The sequence below is a fragment of the Fukomys damarensis genome, unplaced genomic scaffold, assembly GCF_012274545.1.
Source record: "Fukomys damarensis isolate Sample0158 unplaced genomic scaffold, DMR_v1.0_HiC HiC_scaffold_19, whole genome shotgun sequence".
Taxonomy (NCBI): domain Eukaryota; kingdom Metazoa; phylum Chordata; class Mammalia; order Rodentia; family Bathyergidae; genus Fukomys; species Fukomys damarensis.
The window spans coordinates 59,699,420-59,716,271 of record NW_022900931.1 but is presented as its reverse complement, the minus strand read 5'-3'; the positions used below and the strand labels follow the sequence as shown (position 1 = coordinate 59,716,271).

At 52.0% G+C, this 16,852-nt stretch overlaps 1 protein-coding gene across 1 annotated transcript in view; it reads left to right on the top strand.

Annotated features, from left to right (window-relative positions):
- Positions 1–16,814, top strand: part of Numbl (NUMB like endocytic adaptor protein) — a 19,597-nt gene extending 2,783 nt beyond the window's left edge. The window contains exons 3-10 of the mRNA XM_033765994.1: positions 1,489–1,563; positions 1,660–1,734; positions 3,419–3,559; positions 3,869–4,000; positions 10,179–10,251; positions 11,309–11,614; positions 13,672–13,794; positions 15,015–16,814. Of these exons, the coding sequence (XP_033621885.1) occupies positions 1,489–1,563; positions 1,660–1,734; positions 3,419–3,559; positions 3,869–4,000; positions 10,179–10,251; positions 11,309–11,614; positions 13,672–13,794; positions 15,015–15,655 (1,566 nt within the window). The 3' untranslated portion in view covers positions 15,656–16,814. The remainder of the gene's footprint in view (positions 1–1,488; positions 1,564–1,659; positions 1,735–3,418; positions 3,560–3,868; positions 4,001–10,178; positions 10,252–11,308; positions 11,615–13,671; positions 13,795–15,014) is intronic.
- The last annotated feature ends 38 nt before the right edge of the window (positions 16,815–16,852 follow it).

The following is a 16,852-nucleotide window of genomic DNA, read 5'->3' as shown; positions in this document are numbered from 1 at the left end:
TGAAAAATGTGGTTTTGACTCCCGGAAATTAGGGAAAAAAAAAAAAAAAAAAAGAAAGAAACCACTGTGGATCAGGACCCTGGGTCCTTTGAAGTCGTCGTTGAACATCAGGACACATTCTCCTGAACCAGAAAGATAATACTTGGGGCATATCGTCACCCCATTTTATGGAGCTCACAATTTCCAGGCGAGTAACAGCCACTGGCATGTCACAGAACGTGTGTAGCATTTGCAGAGCCCTCTTCTTTAAGGGCTTTGTGGTTTAGAGCACCACAGCCCCTCACAATACACACCGTGCTTTTATTGGGAAGATAAATCGCTTCTTTTCTTGCCAGATTGAGGGCAGAGGCTCTTGAGCCCCTTCCGTGGGGACTCCCACGGTTTTTTCCTGGCTGCTAGATCTGCCTGCTCTTCTCTTCCCTTGAGGCAGACCTTGAGTGTGCCAGGTTCATTTGGGAGGCTCAGAAAGTGCTGGCAGGGGTGAGGAAGGGAAGGTAGCTGGTAAATACTGTGTGTGCTGTTAAATAGCAGCTGTGGCCAGACCTGGTCGTGTCCACCTACAAACCCAGCACACAGAAGGCTGAGGCAGGAGGATCACGGTGAGTTCTAGGTCAGCCTGTGCTACATAGTGAGACTATGTCTCAAAAAATAATAATTGAATATAAAGCAGCTGTGGACAACTGAGATTAGTCCCACTGGGGAGCAGGCGAGGGAGCTGCATGTGAACCCCACTTCCCATTCGGTATTGTGGGGTAGAGGTACAGGCCCCAGCTTCTTCTGCCTGCTGTCCAGGTGGGCAGAACAGCCTGGTGTGGCCCCAGGCCATCTCTTAGGCACAAAGACAAATACTGACCGTCAACAACACAGCAGTGAAGGATGAAGGCCCCAAAATATAGCAGGACAAGAATCACTACACTGGGCCTCTGTTTTCTCTTTCTTTCTTTCTTTTGGTGTTGTTTTGTTTTCAGTACTAAGGATTAAATCTAGGGCCTTCACACCGAGCTGTATCCCCAGCCCTTTTGTTGTTGTTGTTGTTTTTGAGACAGGGTCTCACTCTGTAATTGAGACTGACCTGGAACTCACTGTGTAGCCCAGGCTGGTCTCAAATTCACAGCGATCTTCCTGCCTCAGCCTCCTGAGTGCTGGGATTACAGGCGTGCGCCACAAAGCCCATATCCTTTTGTATTTTAGAGACAGGGTCTTGCTGAGTCTCTAAATTGTGCAGGCTGAGCTTGAATTTGGAATTCTCCCACCTCAGCCTCCCAGACTGCTGGGACTACAGGTGTGCACCACCACAGCCGGTTTAAACTTCAGTTTTCTCATGTGTATGTATGGGCTGGGAATGCGGTACCCGCCTTATAGACCTGAGATGCAGCACAGATGAACGAATGCTCATGATGCTGCCCTTGATGATATGCACATGAGCAGGGGATGCTGGGATTTATTGATCACTGCACTCATTTCCTGTCTTCCCTTCCCCCACCCAAGTACCTGGGCCACGTGGAGGTGGAGGAGTCCCGGGGGATGCACGTGTGTGAAGATGCCGTGAAGAAGCTGAAGGCGGTAAGCGAGAGGCTGGAACCAGGGAGGGGACAAGGTGAGCCGGCCAGAGTCAGCCCTGACCAGGCTGCTGTGTCCCCACCCCTACCCCTACCCCAGATGGGCCGGAAGTCCGTGAAGTCCGTCCTGTGGGTGTCAGCTGATGGGCTCCGAGTGGTGGATGACAAGACCAAGGTAGGAGGCCTGTGGGGTTGGGGTGGGCCCCAGTGGGCTGAGGATGTCCTCCCAGCCTCCAGCCCCGGGATGTCCCTCCCTCAGGGGCCTTCTCGTCAACACCACGTGTTCCTGCAACAGCTTGGCTCGCTTCGCAGGCCTAACTCAGGAATGAGGGCTGTGGTTGTTTGTGAGCGGGTGTAGAGTGGGTGAGAGCAGAGACTGGAGTGGCCACCTCAGCACCGGTCCCAGCCACCCACTCACCAGCTGGGAATGCTGGGCATGAGATGTGATCCCGTAAGGCCCCAGGTGCCTCATCTAAAAAGTGGGGCTCGTGGTAGACCCTGCCGTTAAATGATAAAGTACTACAAACTGATTCAGATGCTGCCTGGTACATCGTAAGTACTCAGACCAATGAAAGGTAGCTGTTACGTGTTTCATTTTCAGTCTTCCCAGCCAGGAGGTCTGTGGGGTCAGGATGTGAGTGTCTGCTCTCCATTGACTCCCTGTCCCAAGGTGCTGAGAATTAGGTTAATGGCAAAACAGCTTTATGGCCTCTACACAGCCAGGGCCCTTGGCCTGAGGACTCTCCCCTGCCTTTCTGCATAGTTAATACCTCCTCCAGCAAGCTCTGCCTGGTTCCCTGGATCAAGCACCCCGTCTTTGCTCCTGCAAGCGCCTGCATCTAGGCCCCAGATCATCTGTCTGTGTCTTGGTTATCGCACCCTGGGTGTCTCTAGCTGTCCCTGTCTTGTGTTTGGGGGCGGGGGTACCAGGAATTGAACTCAGGACCTCGTATTTGCCAGGCAGGTGCTGTGGTGCTGAGCTGCACCCCCAGACCTGTCCCTGTCTTCTGAATGATCTGAACTGGGAGCCTCCTACAGGCTTGCCTCACAGCTATCTGACTATTGGGTCCTTAACCCTTTCAGGATAAGGTTTAGAGCACATGTTAAGGAGTGGGTTTGTTTGTTCTTTGTGGGATTTTTTGGTACTGGGGATCAAACTCAGAACCTTGCACTGTGAGGCAGGCAGTGGTACCACTGAGTTAAATCACTGGCCCAAGGTGTGTGGAATGAATATGTGAAAGACACTTCACAAGCCAGGTGTGTTATATTATATGTTTGCAACCCAGCTACCTGAGAGGCAGAGGCAGAAGACTCTCAGGTTCAAAGCCTTCCTGGGCAACTTAGTGAGACCCTGTCTCTAAATAAAATAAAAATGGCAGGGCATAATGGCCCACACCAGTGATCCCAGCATGCTGAGGCTGAAGCAGGAGGATCACTGTGAGTTTGAGGCCAGCTTGGTCTACAATACTGAGTTCAAAGCCAGCCTGGACTACATAGTGAGACCCTGTCTCAAAACACCAACCTCCCCAAAAAAATACATAAAAAATAAGCCAGACATGGTGGCACACACCTGTAATTCCAGCACTCAGGAGGCTGAGGCAGGAGGATCACCATGAGTTGGAGGCCCGCCTAGGCTACATACTAAGTTCGGGGCCAACCTGAACTGCATAGCGAGACCCTGTCTCAAAAATAAATAAATTTTTAAAAAATTAATTAATTAAAAAGTCTTGGGACCATAGCTCAGCACTCCTTGGGTTCAGTCCCCAGCACTGTAAATAAGAGAAAGAAGGGAGGAAGAAAGAAATGAATGAATGCATGAGTGGTTTACGCCACTCTCCTGGCCTCACTGGCCCTCCTAGGATTTGCTGGTGGACCAGACCATCGAGAAGGTCTCCTTTTGTGCACCTGACCGCAACCTGGACAAGGCTTTTTCCTACATCTGTCGGGACGGCACCACACGTCGCTGGATCTGCCACTGTTTCCTGGCACTCAAGGACTCGGTGAGTATTGCCGGAACTGGTCCCCTCACCTCTCCTGTACCCTGGGGCCCCCGCAGGCTGTGTGCATGGGACAAGTGGCTCACCCCTCTGTGCCCAGGAGCGGGTGTACTCAGTTTCTAACTTAGAGGATTCTTGGGAGACTTGAGTGGGGTGAAGCAAAGTATGAAAACTGCCTAGAGTATACCAGGCCCTTAGGAGAAAGCCATTACCCTCATCCTCGTCCCCAGTAGTTCTTTGCATGTGTGTGTTCAGCACGCAGATTGTCAGTGCATAGCTCTGTGAATCTTTGCTTATGTGTGAGCCCCCCAGGTCGTTATAGAGCCAGGCGTGGTGGCGCACGCCTGTAATCCCAGCACTCAAGTGGCTGAAGCAGGAGGATCACCGAGAGTTCAAGGCCTAAACTACAAAGGAGAACCTGCCTCAAAAAAAACAAAAACAAATTAGAGAGAGTTTCTTGCTCCTAATGGGCTCCCTTAGGTCTTTCTCAGATTATACCCTAAGGACATGCGCTGTCTGTTCAGTCTTAATACATTTTGCCCATAGTTTTTAGTGTTTTTAGGGAAAGGTCAGATTCCCCTCTGAAAATCTGATAAAAGCAATGAGTGGATTCTTTTCAGAAGAAGTTACACAATTAGGACACTGAGGCTTATGATTAAAAAAAAAAACCTAGATAACGGTGATTTTGGTGAAATCGAAATAGATGTTTGTTTCATGTAAAGAACACCCAAAAGCATGCAGTATGGCACTGGTGTGGCAGCTCTGTGCTCATTGGGGGCCATGGTTCCTGTCATCTTGTTGCCCCCTCAGAGTGTGGCTTCCACCTCAGATCCCAGATGGACGCTTTCACATCTTCATTGTCGTCAGCACAAAGGAGGGAAGGATGCAGAACAGCACACTTTCTCCTTTTAAGGGACTGCACAGTACTTAGTCACTTGGACATCCTTAGATGCAAAAGGTGGTGGAAAATATAATCTTTATTTTGCCCTGGACCCTGAACTCAGACTCCAAACAACTCTGATAGGAAACCACAGTCTCTATTTCCTACGTGGCCCAGTGTTCCTTGGTCACAAGCAATAGAAGCTAATCTTGCCAGTTTAAACCCAGAGTAAGATTAATGGAAGAATATGAGGAATCTCACAAAGTGGACGTTTAGTCAGAAGCATGGAGTATCGAAAAGTGAGAGCCGGGCAGCCTTGGGACCCAGCCTCACCGGGCAGTTTGTTCAGGGCGCTGCCGCAGAGAGGCTGCCAGATTCTGGGTCAGGTGCTAACAAGCGGGCATGGAGTTAGCCTGGCACAGTCCTCCCCTTGGCCAGCGGGTGAAGCGCTCAGAATGACTCTGGGCAGGAGGTCCCCACAGGGAACTGGAATGTTGTTACCGTAAGCAGGGGCAACAGGTACAGGTGCTCGACAGGTTCCACGGCCCCTTCTATCACGCACCCTAACAGTTTCTACCCCAGTATCCCCCATCTTCCCTGTTGTGTTAGGAAAGCCCCGATCCAAATAGCTCTGAGTCCCAGCACTGGTCACTACCCCCAGCTTCCCTCTCACACATCACAGCAGGGCTCAGACCGGAGTTGGGAAACAATCTGAGAGTGCGGTGTGGATCAGTCAGTACTGAGTGGTGCCTGCTGGGGCTGGTGTGGAGATAGCAGAGCTCCGAGCGGCTGCTGTTTCTGAGCATAGCAGGGTGTGTAGTGGTCGTCACAGTCCTCCACTGCTGTGTAACAAAGTGCTTCAGAATTTCATGGCTTAGTGCCAGGGATTTAGCTCAGTAGTATTGCTCCCTGCCTCACAAGCGTGAGGTCCCGAGTTCGATCCCTGGTACCAAAAAGGAAAGAAAAAAATCATGGCTTAAAATCACACTCATTTCTTATCTTTCATGGTTTCATAGATCAGGAATCTGGGGAAGGCCCGGCAGGATGGTTCTGGCTCCACACTCTCTCATGCTGTTTTTATTTTATTTTATGTATGTATGTTTTTTGTTTTGTTTTGTTTTTTAATTTTTTTGGTACCAGGGATTGAACCCAGGCTATTGTGCCTGCAAGGCAGGTGCAATGCCACTGAGCTTCTTGTGCTACTGAAAGCAGTGTCTGGGGCTGTAACACCTGGAGACTGGCCGGGCGTCTCCCCTCCTCCTCCTGGAGTCTCAGGGCCTCTGCACAGCCTTTCGGACATGGAGACAAAGTGAGTCTCAGGAGGGGCGAGGGAAGAGAGGGAGAGAGAGGGAGCCTGCCAGGAAGAAGTTGTCTTGACCCCGGGGCTTCGTCTCGGACCGCATCAGCGTGGCTTGTGTGCTGCTGTCTGTGCCGTCGGTCTCAGAGGTCTTCCAAGGTGCGGAGGGAAGCACATGGACTCCAGCTCCAACGGGGGAGCGGAAGGTTCTGGAAGAACGTGTGGCACCAGAAATCCATTACGGCTGTTTTGGGAAAACACTGCCACACAGTTGGTGGTGTGGGTTCGGTGTCCAGCTGCCTGGCCGTGTACCTGGCGTCTCCCTCTGGCGATAACAGCAGTGACTACGCACAGATTCACTATGGAGGATTTGTTAGGGTCACACACAGTGTTTTACCAGAGTCTGCTACTAAGTGTTCAGTAAACAGGAGCCATCGAGGGGATGAGAAACTCATCTCTTTGTGGATGAGAATCGACGTTAGAGGAGGGCAGGGGCCCATGGTGAGCAAATTCTCGCGGCTGAGCTTTGCGTTTAAACATTAGCAGGAATCCCAGGATTCCTCAAGTTTAATTGTTTTTTAGGCAGAACTTCCATAAATTTAGTCACTCCCAGTTGTACAATACAGCAGCCTTCAGTACATTCACAGTGATGTTTAGCCATCACCTCTGTCTACTTCCAGAACATAACCAGCACCCCCAAGGGAGGACCTGTACCCACTAAGCTGTACCTCCCTGTCCACACCCACCTCCCACTCCTGGAAACCTCTAATCTGCTTCCTTTCTCTAAAAATTTACCTACTCTTGATATTATTTTTTCATGTTTTTTTAGTAGTACATCTTTGCAGTAGGTAAAAATTACATCCCTTGTGGGGAGTTGGTACATGAGAATCATAATGCATGACTCTTTTTCTTTCTTTTTTCCTCTTTTTTTTTTTTTTTAGTTCTGTAGATATACCCAGGCCTTTCATGTTGAAAGGCCTTTTCTTTTGGGGGGAGGGGTGGTTTTGTTTTTGTTTTTGTTTCGTTTTTTGAGATAAGATTCTCGCTATGTAGATCAAGCTGGCTTTAAACTCACTATGTACCCCAGGCTGGTCCCAAAGTCATGGCGATCCTCCTGCCTCAGCCTCTGGAGTGCAGGGACTACAGGTTGCACCACCATACGCAGCTCTTAAGTGTCTGTTCTTTTCCCCTCTTTTAGTTGGATTGTTTTCTTTTTGTTGTAAGAATTCTTTATATGTTCAGACTCTTATCAGATACATGACTTACAAATATTTTCTCCCATTCTGTGATTTTCTTTTTGCTTTCTCGAGTGATCTTGGATAAACTAATGTTTTTAATATTGCCCAAGCCCACTTTATGTGTTCTTTTTTACACTTAGGTTTCTGATCCATTTTGAGTTCAGTTTTGCCCTTGCAGAGCTGGTCATTGAGTCAGGAACCCTGTGCCCGTTAGGCAAGCACTCTGCCTCTGAGCCTCAACCTGGGCCTTGAGTATGCGGTGTCACACAGGCCTTCGGCATCCCTCTTTTGCATGTGGATGTCCAGTTTTTCTGGCTTTATTTGCTGAAGAGACCACTCTTTCCCCCACTGAACGGTCTGGACCCTTGTCGAGAATATATTGGCCATAACCTGTATGGGTTCATTTCTAGGTTCTCGGTTCTGTTTCATTGGTCTGTGTGTCTATCCTTATGACAGTACTGTACTGTTTTGACTGATACAGCTGTGTAGTAAGTTTGGAAATTAGGACGTATCATTCTTCTACCCTGTTAGTTTTTGTTTTGTTTGTTTGTTTTTCAGTACAGGAGATTGAACTCAGGACCTTGCTCTTGCAAGGCAGGCACAGTGCCACTGAGCTAAATCCCCAGCCCACCCCTCCATCTTTTGATCCCCTTACCCTTTGAGAACAAGCTGTCTTCCTACTTCCTGTTACCATTTTACTGGTATTTTTGTCCTCAAGTTTAACTTTGAGGGGTATCTGAGCATCTCTGTCAGGAAACAGAAGTCAGACACTTCTCACATGAATCCCTGCTCTGCCACTCCACTCATTAGATTGAGGGTATTGATGTCCCATCCAAGCCTCCCTAACTCGTGCCCTAACATACCCCTAGTCCCATAGGCCCCACCGCAAGATACCATGGTCCTGGGAGTTAGGGCTTCAGCATCTGAATCTGAAAGGGCACAGGAGCGTTCAGTCCCCAGCAACCAGTGTGCATTTGCTGAGTTCAGACAAAGCATGTGCCTGTGTGATGCAGTCTGGAGAACATTGCCAAGGAACACGTGCTCGTGTCCCTGCCTCCAAGAAGCTGACTTTCCCACTATACCTTGGATGTGGCTCGTCTAGAAAGCCTCGGAAACGTGGCCATGCTGTGCCATGCAGCTGTGCCTGTTTTGTGCGTCTCGCTGTGTTGCCGAGGCTGTCTCCAGGGGTCTCCCTCAGCCTCCCAGAGTGTTGGGATTAGAGAAGGCGCCACCACACCCTCCCTGCATCTTCTAGCCCTCCCTTCCTTCTTCCTTGGGTGCTGGAGGGAACCCCGGCCTCGCACCTGCTAGGCCTGCGCTGACCACCCCCGGGCCCAGGAGCTGGCTTTGTGGTTTGTAGGCCGTCGTCCGCGGTCAGCCTGCAGGCCTGGCGAGTCTGACCTACCCTCCCGCGCAGGGGGAGCGGCGCCACCACACCCTCCCTGCATCTTCTAGCCCTCCCTTCCTTCTTCCTTGGGTGCTGGAGGGAACCCCGGCCTCGCACCTGCTAGGCCTGCGCTGACCACCCCCGGGCCCAGGAGCTGGCTTTGTGGTTTGTAGGCCGTCGTCCGCGGTCAGCCTGCAGGCCTGGCGAGTCTGACCTACCCTCCCGCGCAGGGGGAGCGCGGGACTGCGGACAAGAAGAAAGGTGGGTGCTGCCCGTGCGCTGTGTGGGGCCCAGGCTGGGTGCACAGCTTCGAGGACAGGGACTACAGGCACCACCACCACGTTAGGTTACAGTGCCACTCTTTTAAAGAAAGAAAAAGCCACTCATTGGACACCTGGCCACCACTGAGCAGGCAAAACTCAAGAGTTCACAACCCACCCCGTAGTGACCTGCATCCTCAGAGCCCTTAAAATTTTTTATCTTGAGGCAAGGTCTCCCTAAATGGTCCAGACTAGATTGGAATTTGTGAGCCTCCTGCCTAAGCTTCCTGTAGTTCTGGGATTACTGGCATGTGCCACCATGCCCAACTCACCGAGCGCCTTGTAATCCAAGTCATAGATCCAAGTCGTGTTTTCACACTGTGTAGTAAGACCTAGAAATCAGTTTGGTAGATTGTGGCTGGGATTTTTTTTTTAATGAAGTAGAATTAGAATACATCAGATATAGTATGCGTTAAATATAATTTAATGATACTTTTACTTCAGTCTGTGTATAATGGGTTACCACATAAAAGCCATGCCTCTATGTCTTCAAGTAGCCATCAAGATGCTGGGTGTGGTAGTGCTTGCCTATAATCCCAGCACTTGGGAGGCTAAGGCAGGAGGATCACCGAGTCCAGGGCCAACCTGGGCTCCATAGTGTGTTCAAGGCCAGCATGGACTACATGGTGAGACCCTTTCTCAAGCAAACAAACCAAAAAGTAGTAAAGAATTGTCCACAAAGAGCACACAGAGTATATGGTGTTTTATTGTTGACAAGAAACACAGGGGTTTAAAGTCCTTTACGGTTTGCAGATACTCCTTTTTTGCTCTCTTTTGCTTTCTTTTTTCATTTCTAAGACAGTATCTCCTTAAATTGCTGAGGCTGGACTTGAATTCATGATTCTCCTGCCTCAGCCTCCCGAGTAGCTGGGATTATAGGCATGGACCGTTGAGCGCAGCTACAAATATTTCTTTGTCATTTACACAGCATACTAGGATTTCTGGAGAAAATTGTCAGAGCCAAGCAGAGTGGCACACTCCTGTATATTCCCAGCCAGCGCTGTGGCAGGCTGAAGCAGGAGGATCACAGATTCAGGCCCAGCCTGGTGAATTTAGCAATTTAGTGAGGCCCTATCCCAAAATACAGAATAAAAAGGACTGGGGATGTATCTTGTTTCAGAGGCCCAAGATTCCATCCCAGTACCACATAACACACATTTATTCCTAGGGACTTTGCATCCTGGAAAACAATGAGCAGTTGGCACTGCAGAGTAAGGTCTGATGTGCAACCGAGTCAGTGTCTGCCTGCGGTCACTTACAGCCTGCAGGCACTGCTTTAACACAGGGCTCTGGAACAGCGCTCCGTCCACAAAAACTGTTTATCAAGCTTCTTTTGGATTCCAAAACACTGAGCACTCACTACCTTAGGCGAACTTTCCCAGAAGCCGAGGGAGGTAGCCTGGGGATGTTTGTCCCGGTTTTCTAGTCCAGCTGGATCCCAGAGAGGGGTGGGAACTTCCTGAGGTCACACAGTGAGAAAGGGCAGAGGTGGTTTCCTAGTTCCAGCCTCTCTGGGGCTTTTTCCCCGGTGCCAGGCTGGCCCAGTGGGCTCCTTGGGGCTTCTTCCCGAAAGGTAGGAGAAGCCCCCCTTGCTGACACCCCTGTGTGGCTGAGGCTCTGGTTAGGGGAGGAGTGTGTGTTTGCAGATTTCTGCAGGGTGGGGGCAAAGAACCTGTCTCTTGCGGCAAGTGGGGAGACCAGGTTTTCCCCAGAGAAGGAGTCCAGGCTGAGGGGCTAGAACAGTCTGGAAAGCTTCCCAGAGGATGATGTAGGCCAGGCCAGGCCAGGGCTGCGTGACTCACTGAAGCTGGTGGAGGGGAAGGGACTGGTGAAACGGGAAGAAGGGCTGGGAATAGGGAGCCAGGACAGAGTGACAGAGGGTGCTGTGCGGTGGTGCAGCCTCGGGAGGGACGGATGGGGGCGGCGGTTGGAGGCACAGACTCCCGTCAGCCTGCCCTGCCTCGCAGTGTGACTGGGACCTCAGCACGGGCCTTTGCTGGCCCTCGGTTCCCACAGCTATGAGCTGCAGATGGTCTCGGTCTCGTGTGTGTGTGAGTGTGTGTGTGTGTGTGTGTGTGTGTGTGTGTGAGAGAGAGAGAGTGTGTGGACGGACAAGTTAATACTTACAGAGCTCCTGGAACAATGCCTGATATGGTGTTCATGCACCAAATAGGTGTTGTTGGATTTTTGGGATGGGAAATAGTCTCTGCGGGGGAAATGGTGAGAGCAGTGCAGGAAGACAGGTGCGGGGCAGAAAGCTAGGGGCTCAGAGGGTCGGGCTGGGCCTCCTGGGGAGCTTGGCTTGGGTGGGGCTGAGGGATGTTCCAGACCTCCGACCAGCCTGCTTGAGGAAAGGAAGGCAGCCTTGGGGAATGATCCAGAGGATCAGGCATGGTGGAGCCCAGCTGTAACCCAGCACTCTGGGAGGCTGAGGCAGGAGGATGGAAAGTTCGAGCTCAGCCTGGGCAACTCAGCAACACAGCAGCTATCTTTAAAAAAAGTCTGGAGATGTAGTTCAATGTGAAGGTCCTGGGTTCCATCTCCAGTACCCAGGGAGGAAATAAAAGCCAGATGGGAGAGGTCTTCAGTGGCAAGGCGACATCTAACCAGCTGTCTCCCCATGTCTCCAGCAGAGGCAGCGGCTGCTCCTGCTGTGGCTCCCGGCCCTGCCCAGCCTGGGCACGTATCCCCAACACCAGCTACCACGTCCCCTGGTGAAAAGGGTGAGGCAGGCACCCCAGGGGCTGCAGGCACCACTGCTGCTGCCATCCCCCGGCGCCATGCCCCCCTGGAGCAGCTGGTTCGCCAGGGCTCCTTTCGAGGGTTCCCAGCACTCAGCCAGAAGAACTCACCTTTCAAACGGCAGCTGAGTCTACGGCTGAATGAGCTGCCATCTACACTGCAACGCCGCACTGACTTCCAGGTGAAGGGCACAGGTGAGCTTTAGATTCAGCGAGCAGGGCCATCAGGATCAGTGTTAAGTGGGCAAGAGATAGAGGAGAGGTGGTACATATTGTGACTGATTAGCGCTGTCTGCCTGGGCCAAAGGATAGACCGAATATATTATGATCAGTGAACAATGTCTGTCATAGGCAAGGAATAGAAGAAAGGTAGCACAAATCATGACCAGTTAGCAATATCTGCTTTAGTAAAGGGAAGGCAGCAAGATGGTGCACATCGTGAATGATTAGCAAGATCTGCTGTAGGCAGCTAAGTCTACCACAGGCAAAGGAAAGAGGAAAAGAAGCACAGATGCCCTGCTTTTGCTCAGAAATAGACTAAAGTACCACAATCTAATGCTTCTTCCAAACCTTGTACCTGTGGGATCATGAGATCTTATCAGGTAAAGGGTAAAGGTACTCCTTAGGGTCAGAGAAAAGGAGGATTGTGATGGATTAGTAGTGTCTACCTAGGGCAGGGAGAATAGAGGGATGTTGTACATTACAGTCTCCTAGCAGAGTCTGTCATGAGCAAGGAGGAGAGGTGTCACACCACATTAATAATTAGCAAAGTTTGTCATGAGCACAGGAGAAGAGATATCAGGGAGGTGTTATGCTTTTGCACAAAAGGGAAACTCCTAGAATTTGGTCAGTGGAGCCACGTGATCTGTCCAGGTAAGGGGCAAGGTGAACAAGGAGCTCAGTGAGACTAAGCCTTGTGTTTGATCATTAATGTCACGGGCAGAGGAGAGGAGACAGATGGCATAAGTCATGATCTACAAGGCAGTGTCTGTCATGATATTCTGCCAGAGAGAGACAGGCGAGAGGGCGAGCTGCCCTCAGCAGTCCAGGACGCCACGCCGTCTGGCCCACCCTCCCGCATCACGTGCCAAATCTGGGACACCTACCCTTCAGGCTCGGGGACTGATGTGGGAGAGTGTTGGTTTGTACCCAGCAGGCTGGGCTGCTCCAAAGGTGACAGTCGAGCAGATGCCAATGTGTGCTGAGAAAGACGCACTCACTCCCCACCCTACAGCATTCCTGGGCCGTCACACCACACGTTGTCACATTTGCTGTCCTCTTGCACATGCTCAGGGCATCACACGCGCTCCCTGAGGTAGCCACCGGTCAGTCGGGCTCTATCTGGAAGCCTCACACTCCCGCAGCCAGTGACGTACTTGCTTGGACGTGACTTGCCACATGGAAATTTCAGACTCTTTCTGATGTTACGGTCTGACACACATTCACACATACTACAGCCATAGACACACAGAATTTGCGCATGCTCAGAAGCTACACACCTAGGTTTACACGCTCATAAATCACACACCTGGATTCACATGGTCTCGGGAGCCACACTTACAGATCCACGCACGCTCACACAGTCCTTCACCACACAGAGCCACTCCCACTTGGGAAGCACACCTGGGGACACCACGCGCTCGAACCTCAGTCACACCGCGCACCTGTTCAGACAACTACATAGTCATCGTAGACCGTGACCTGGAAACCTCATCTCCCCCAACCCGGGCCCTACCTGTCACAGCCAGATTCCTACAGCCACTTCCTGCTGAGGCCGGTGGGAGTGTCCCGCATACCCTCTTGGAGACAGCTACTTCCTGAAATGTCACAGGTGATTCTCACACACCACACACGGTAGTCCTTTGCTTATTTGCTAAGATTGAACATTTGAAGCTTCTCTTCTAGTCTGTGGTCACTCACAGATCTCGAGGTCCTTGGTTTGGATCCCTGTCCTTGTCAGCCATCACGTGTCACTTACTGATTTGTCTCACCGTGTAGTTCAGGTGAGCCTTGAACTCACAGCGACCCTCTTGCCTCAGCCTCCCGAAGCCTGGGATTACAGGGCTGTACCATCACGCCCAGCAAGATGCCATATTATTTTAGTGGCTGTGATCACCCACAGACTGCTGACCCACACGTGAGAAAGGAAAGGAACCGGGTCACAGAGAGAGCCCCTGCAGGGGCAGTGAGCAGGACTGGCTGCAGCGGGGCCAGGTCTGTTTGCCAACTTCTGCCTTTCTCCGATTCTCCAGTGCCAGAGATGGAGCCTCCTGGTGCCAGTGACAGTGATGGTATCAACGCCCTGTGCACGCAGATCAGCTCGTCCTTCGCCAGTGCTGGAGCACCAGCATCGGGGCCACCATCTGCCCCAACGGGTACGCCCACCCTGTCCGGGCCAGACTCCCTGCGGTGCCCCTCCGCCTTCCCCTTCTTCAGTCCTACCTACCTTGGACACCAGCTATCCTAGGTTCTAGGCTAGAAGCGTTTATCGTCTTCCGCTACAGGATCATCTTAGAGCCTCCGGTTCAGCTTAGAGCCCTGGGATTAACTTAGACACACGGGTCCTCTGAGAACCACAGGGTCACCTCAGACAGCCGCAGGACCCTTTCTTTTCCTCTCCTTGCCTTTTACTCCTCCCTCCTCCTTTCCTTCCTTCACTCCCCTTCCTTGCTTTTTGTTGTTTTTTTTTTGGTACTGGGGATCAAATTCGGGACCTTGCACTTGTGAAACAGGCAGCAGAACCACTGAGCTAAATCCCCAGCCCCATTCCTTACTTTTTTCCATCTTTCTTTTCCTCTCCTCTCCTCTCCCTCTCCCTCTCCCTCTTCCTGTTTTTTTGTTTCGTTTTTTCAGTGCTAGGGATCAAAATCCGGGCTAGACAAGCCTCTAACACTGAGCTGCACCTCCAACTTCCAGATATCATTTTAGAACCAGGGACCATCCTAGAGCTGCAGGTTTATCCTAAAACCACAAGAATGCCTCGGAATCTCAGATAGTGCAAATGTAGACCTGCAAAATTTTTTAGAACAGTATACTCTGAGAAACATCCATGCAGTCTTAAGAATCAGCCTCCTAAAATAATATACTCTAAAATACTAGAAACAAACATTCAAAATATTTATCTCTCCCCTCCCTCTCCCCTCCCCCTTTCTCTCTGTCACTTTTTAAAGTACCAGTAATTGAACCTAGGGTCTTTGCACTGAGCTACATTCCTGGTGGCCCTTTTAAATTTTTTGAGACTGAATCTTCCTGAGTTATTAAATTGCCCAAGCTGGACTGGAACTTGTGACCCTTCTACCTCAGCATCAGAGTGCTGGGGCTGCAGGCGCAGGCCACTGCACCTAGAATCAAAATATTTAATACCGGATGTGGCACTGACCAGTGAGAAAGGGCAGTGGGCTCGGTGTCAGTCCCACTTAGACCTTTCCATCCATCGTAGTGCCAGAGTCGGAACTGTCTGTTCTCAGTGCTGCGGACCCATGGTGTGGTCCAGGATGGTCATGTCGCGTCCCCTCATCCCAGGCCATCCTGATTCCCTGCCTGGGGCTCTTCTGCTGCAGCCTTCTCCTCTGACCTGCGCCTTTCCTCTCTCCAGGGACTTCTGCTTGGGGTGAGCCCTCTGTAACCCCTGCAGCTTCCTTCCAGCCTGGGCACAAGCGGACACCCTCGGAGGCTGAGCGGTGGCTGGAGGAGGTGTCCCAGGTGGCCAAGGCCCAGCAGCAGCAGCAGCAGCAGCAGCACCAAGCGGCTTCAATGGCCCCAGTACCCACCATGCCACCTGCCTTGCAGCCCTTCCCTGCCCCTGTGGGGCCCTTTGACACTGCACCTGCCCAGGTGGCCATGTTCCTGCCACCCTCACACATGCAACCCCCGTTTGTGCCCGCCTACCCGGGCCTGGGCTACCCCCCCATGCCCCAGGTGCCCGTGGTGGGCATCACCCCCTCGCAGATGGTGGCCAATGCCTTCTGCTCCGCTGCCCAGCTCCAGCCCCAGCCCTCCACTCTGCTGGGAAAAGCTGGGGTCTTCCCACCTCCTGCCACACCCAGTGCCCCTGGGAGCCAGGCCCGTCCGCGCCCCAATGGGGCCCCTTGGCCCCCAGAGCCAGCGCCTGCCCCGGCCCCTGAGTTGGACCCCTTTGAGGCCCAGTGGGCGGCGTTAGAAGGCAAACCCACTGTGGAGAAGCCCTCCAACCCCTTCTCTGGCGACTTGCAGAAGACTTTCGAGATTGAACTGTAGCGCGAGCTGCCCCACTCACCCCGTCACCCCCAGGTGTGACACACCTTGGAGTGGAGGCACGGCCTCTCCCCTCGTCCCGCTCCTTCAGCACCCTCCCAAGCCCTGCTCTCCACCACCCCCGTAACCACCACAGGGGCAGCGCTGCGATGCCCGGAGTACAGGGGGTGGCACTGGGGGACTGACCCAGCCTGGCTAAAGGAGCCATTTCACTGCTGGACTCGGGCTGGTGACACCCGCCTCGTCCCCCACAGGGTGCCCGCAGCTCCGTGGAGCGCCCTCTGTCCGTGTGCTCCCTTTCCCAGTTTCTGTTGATCTTCCACCTTCTGGTGTTGGGCAGGATGGAGAGGGACACCCACTTAGCAGCTCTTCTGGGCCCCACGTGAGCACCCACCCTAAGTCCAGGGTTTCCTCCCCACGCACACAGCACAAGCGAAGGGCTCCTCCCTGCCCACGCGTTCACTGCCAATGCTGTACTCTCCCTGCCACCTTCCCCGTTTGGGGCCTGTGTCTCCTGGGGGCCCAGGTCTTGGGGGCAGGGGCCACGCTGGGGGGCCCAGGAGGTGGGGGGGTGCTCAGTTACCTCACATCAGTGCCCGCTGGGAGGTGGTCCCGGAAGAGGGGAAGGGGTACCTGGCGGGTACTTTTCTATCTTTTATTTCCAGATTTTTTTTTTTTTGTATCTAAACTTGTGCAGATTTGTATTATACAAGGACAGCCAATAAAGGAAGACTATAATGGTGCCCCTCGGGAAAGCACGAGGGTGTGTGTGTAGGGGGACCGTGTGGCCTCAGAGCCTTCTCTCCTGAGTCATCTTCTAAACCAGGAGGAAGAAAAGGGTCCCCTCTGAGTCATAGCTCGGGAACAGATCCTGCTGACTCAGCACAGACCACATGGGTACTAAAGGGAGCCCAGAATTAATTATTCCATTTTGGTTACACATTTTGAACCAAGGAATGGAAAACAGTCTAAACCACTGCTAATGGGTACAGTTATCCACATTCTAGACCAGGTGCAGTGGCACATACCTGCAGTCCCAGCTACTCCGGAGACTGAGGCAGGAGGATCTATCTAGCCTAGGACTTTTGAGGACAGCCTGGACAACCAAGTGAGATTCCACCTCAGAAACAAAACAGGTTGGTAACAGTGTATTTTAGACCATGCTGGCAAATTCTTTTTTTTTTTTTTTTTTTTTTTTTT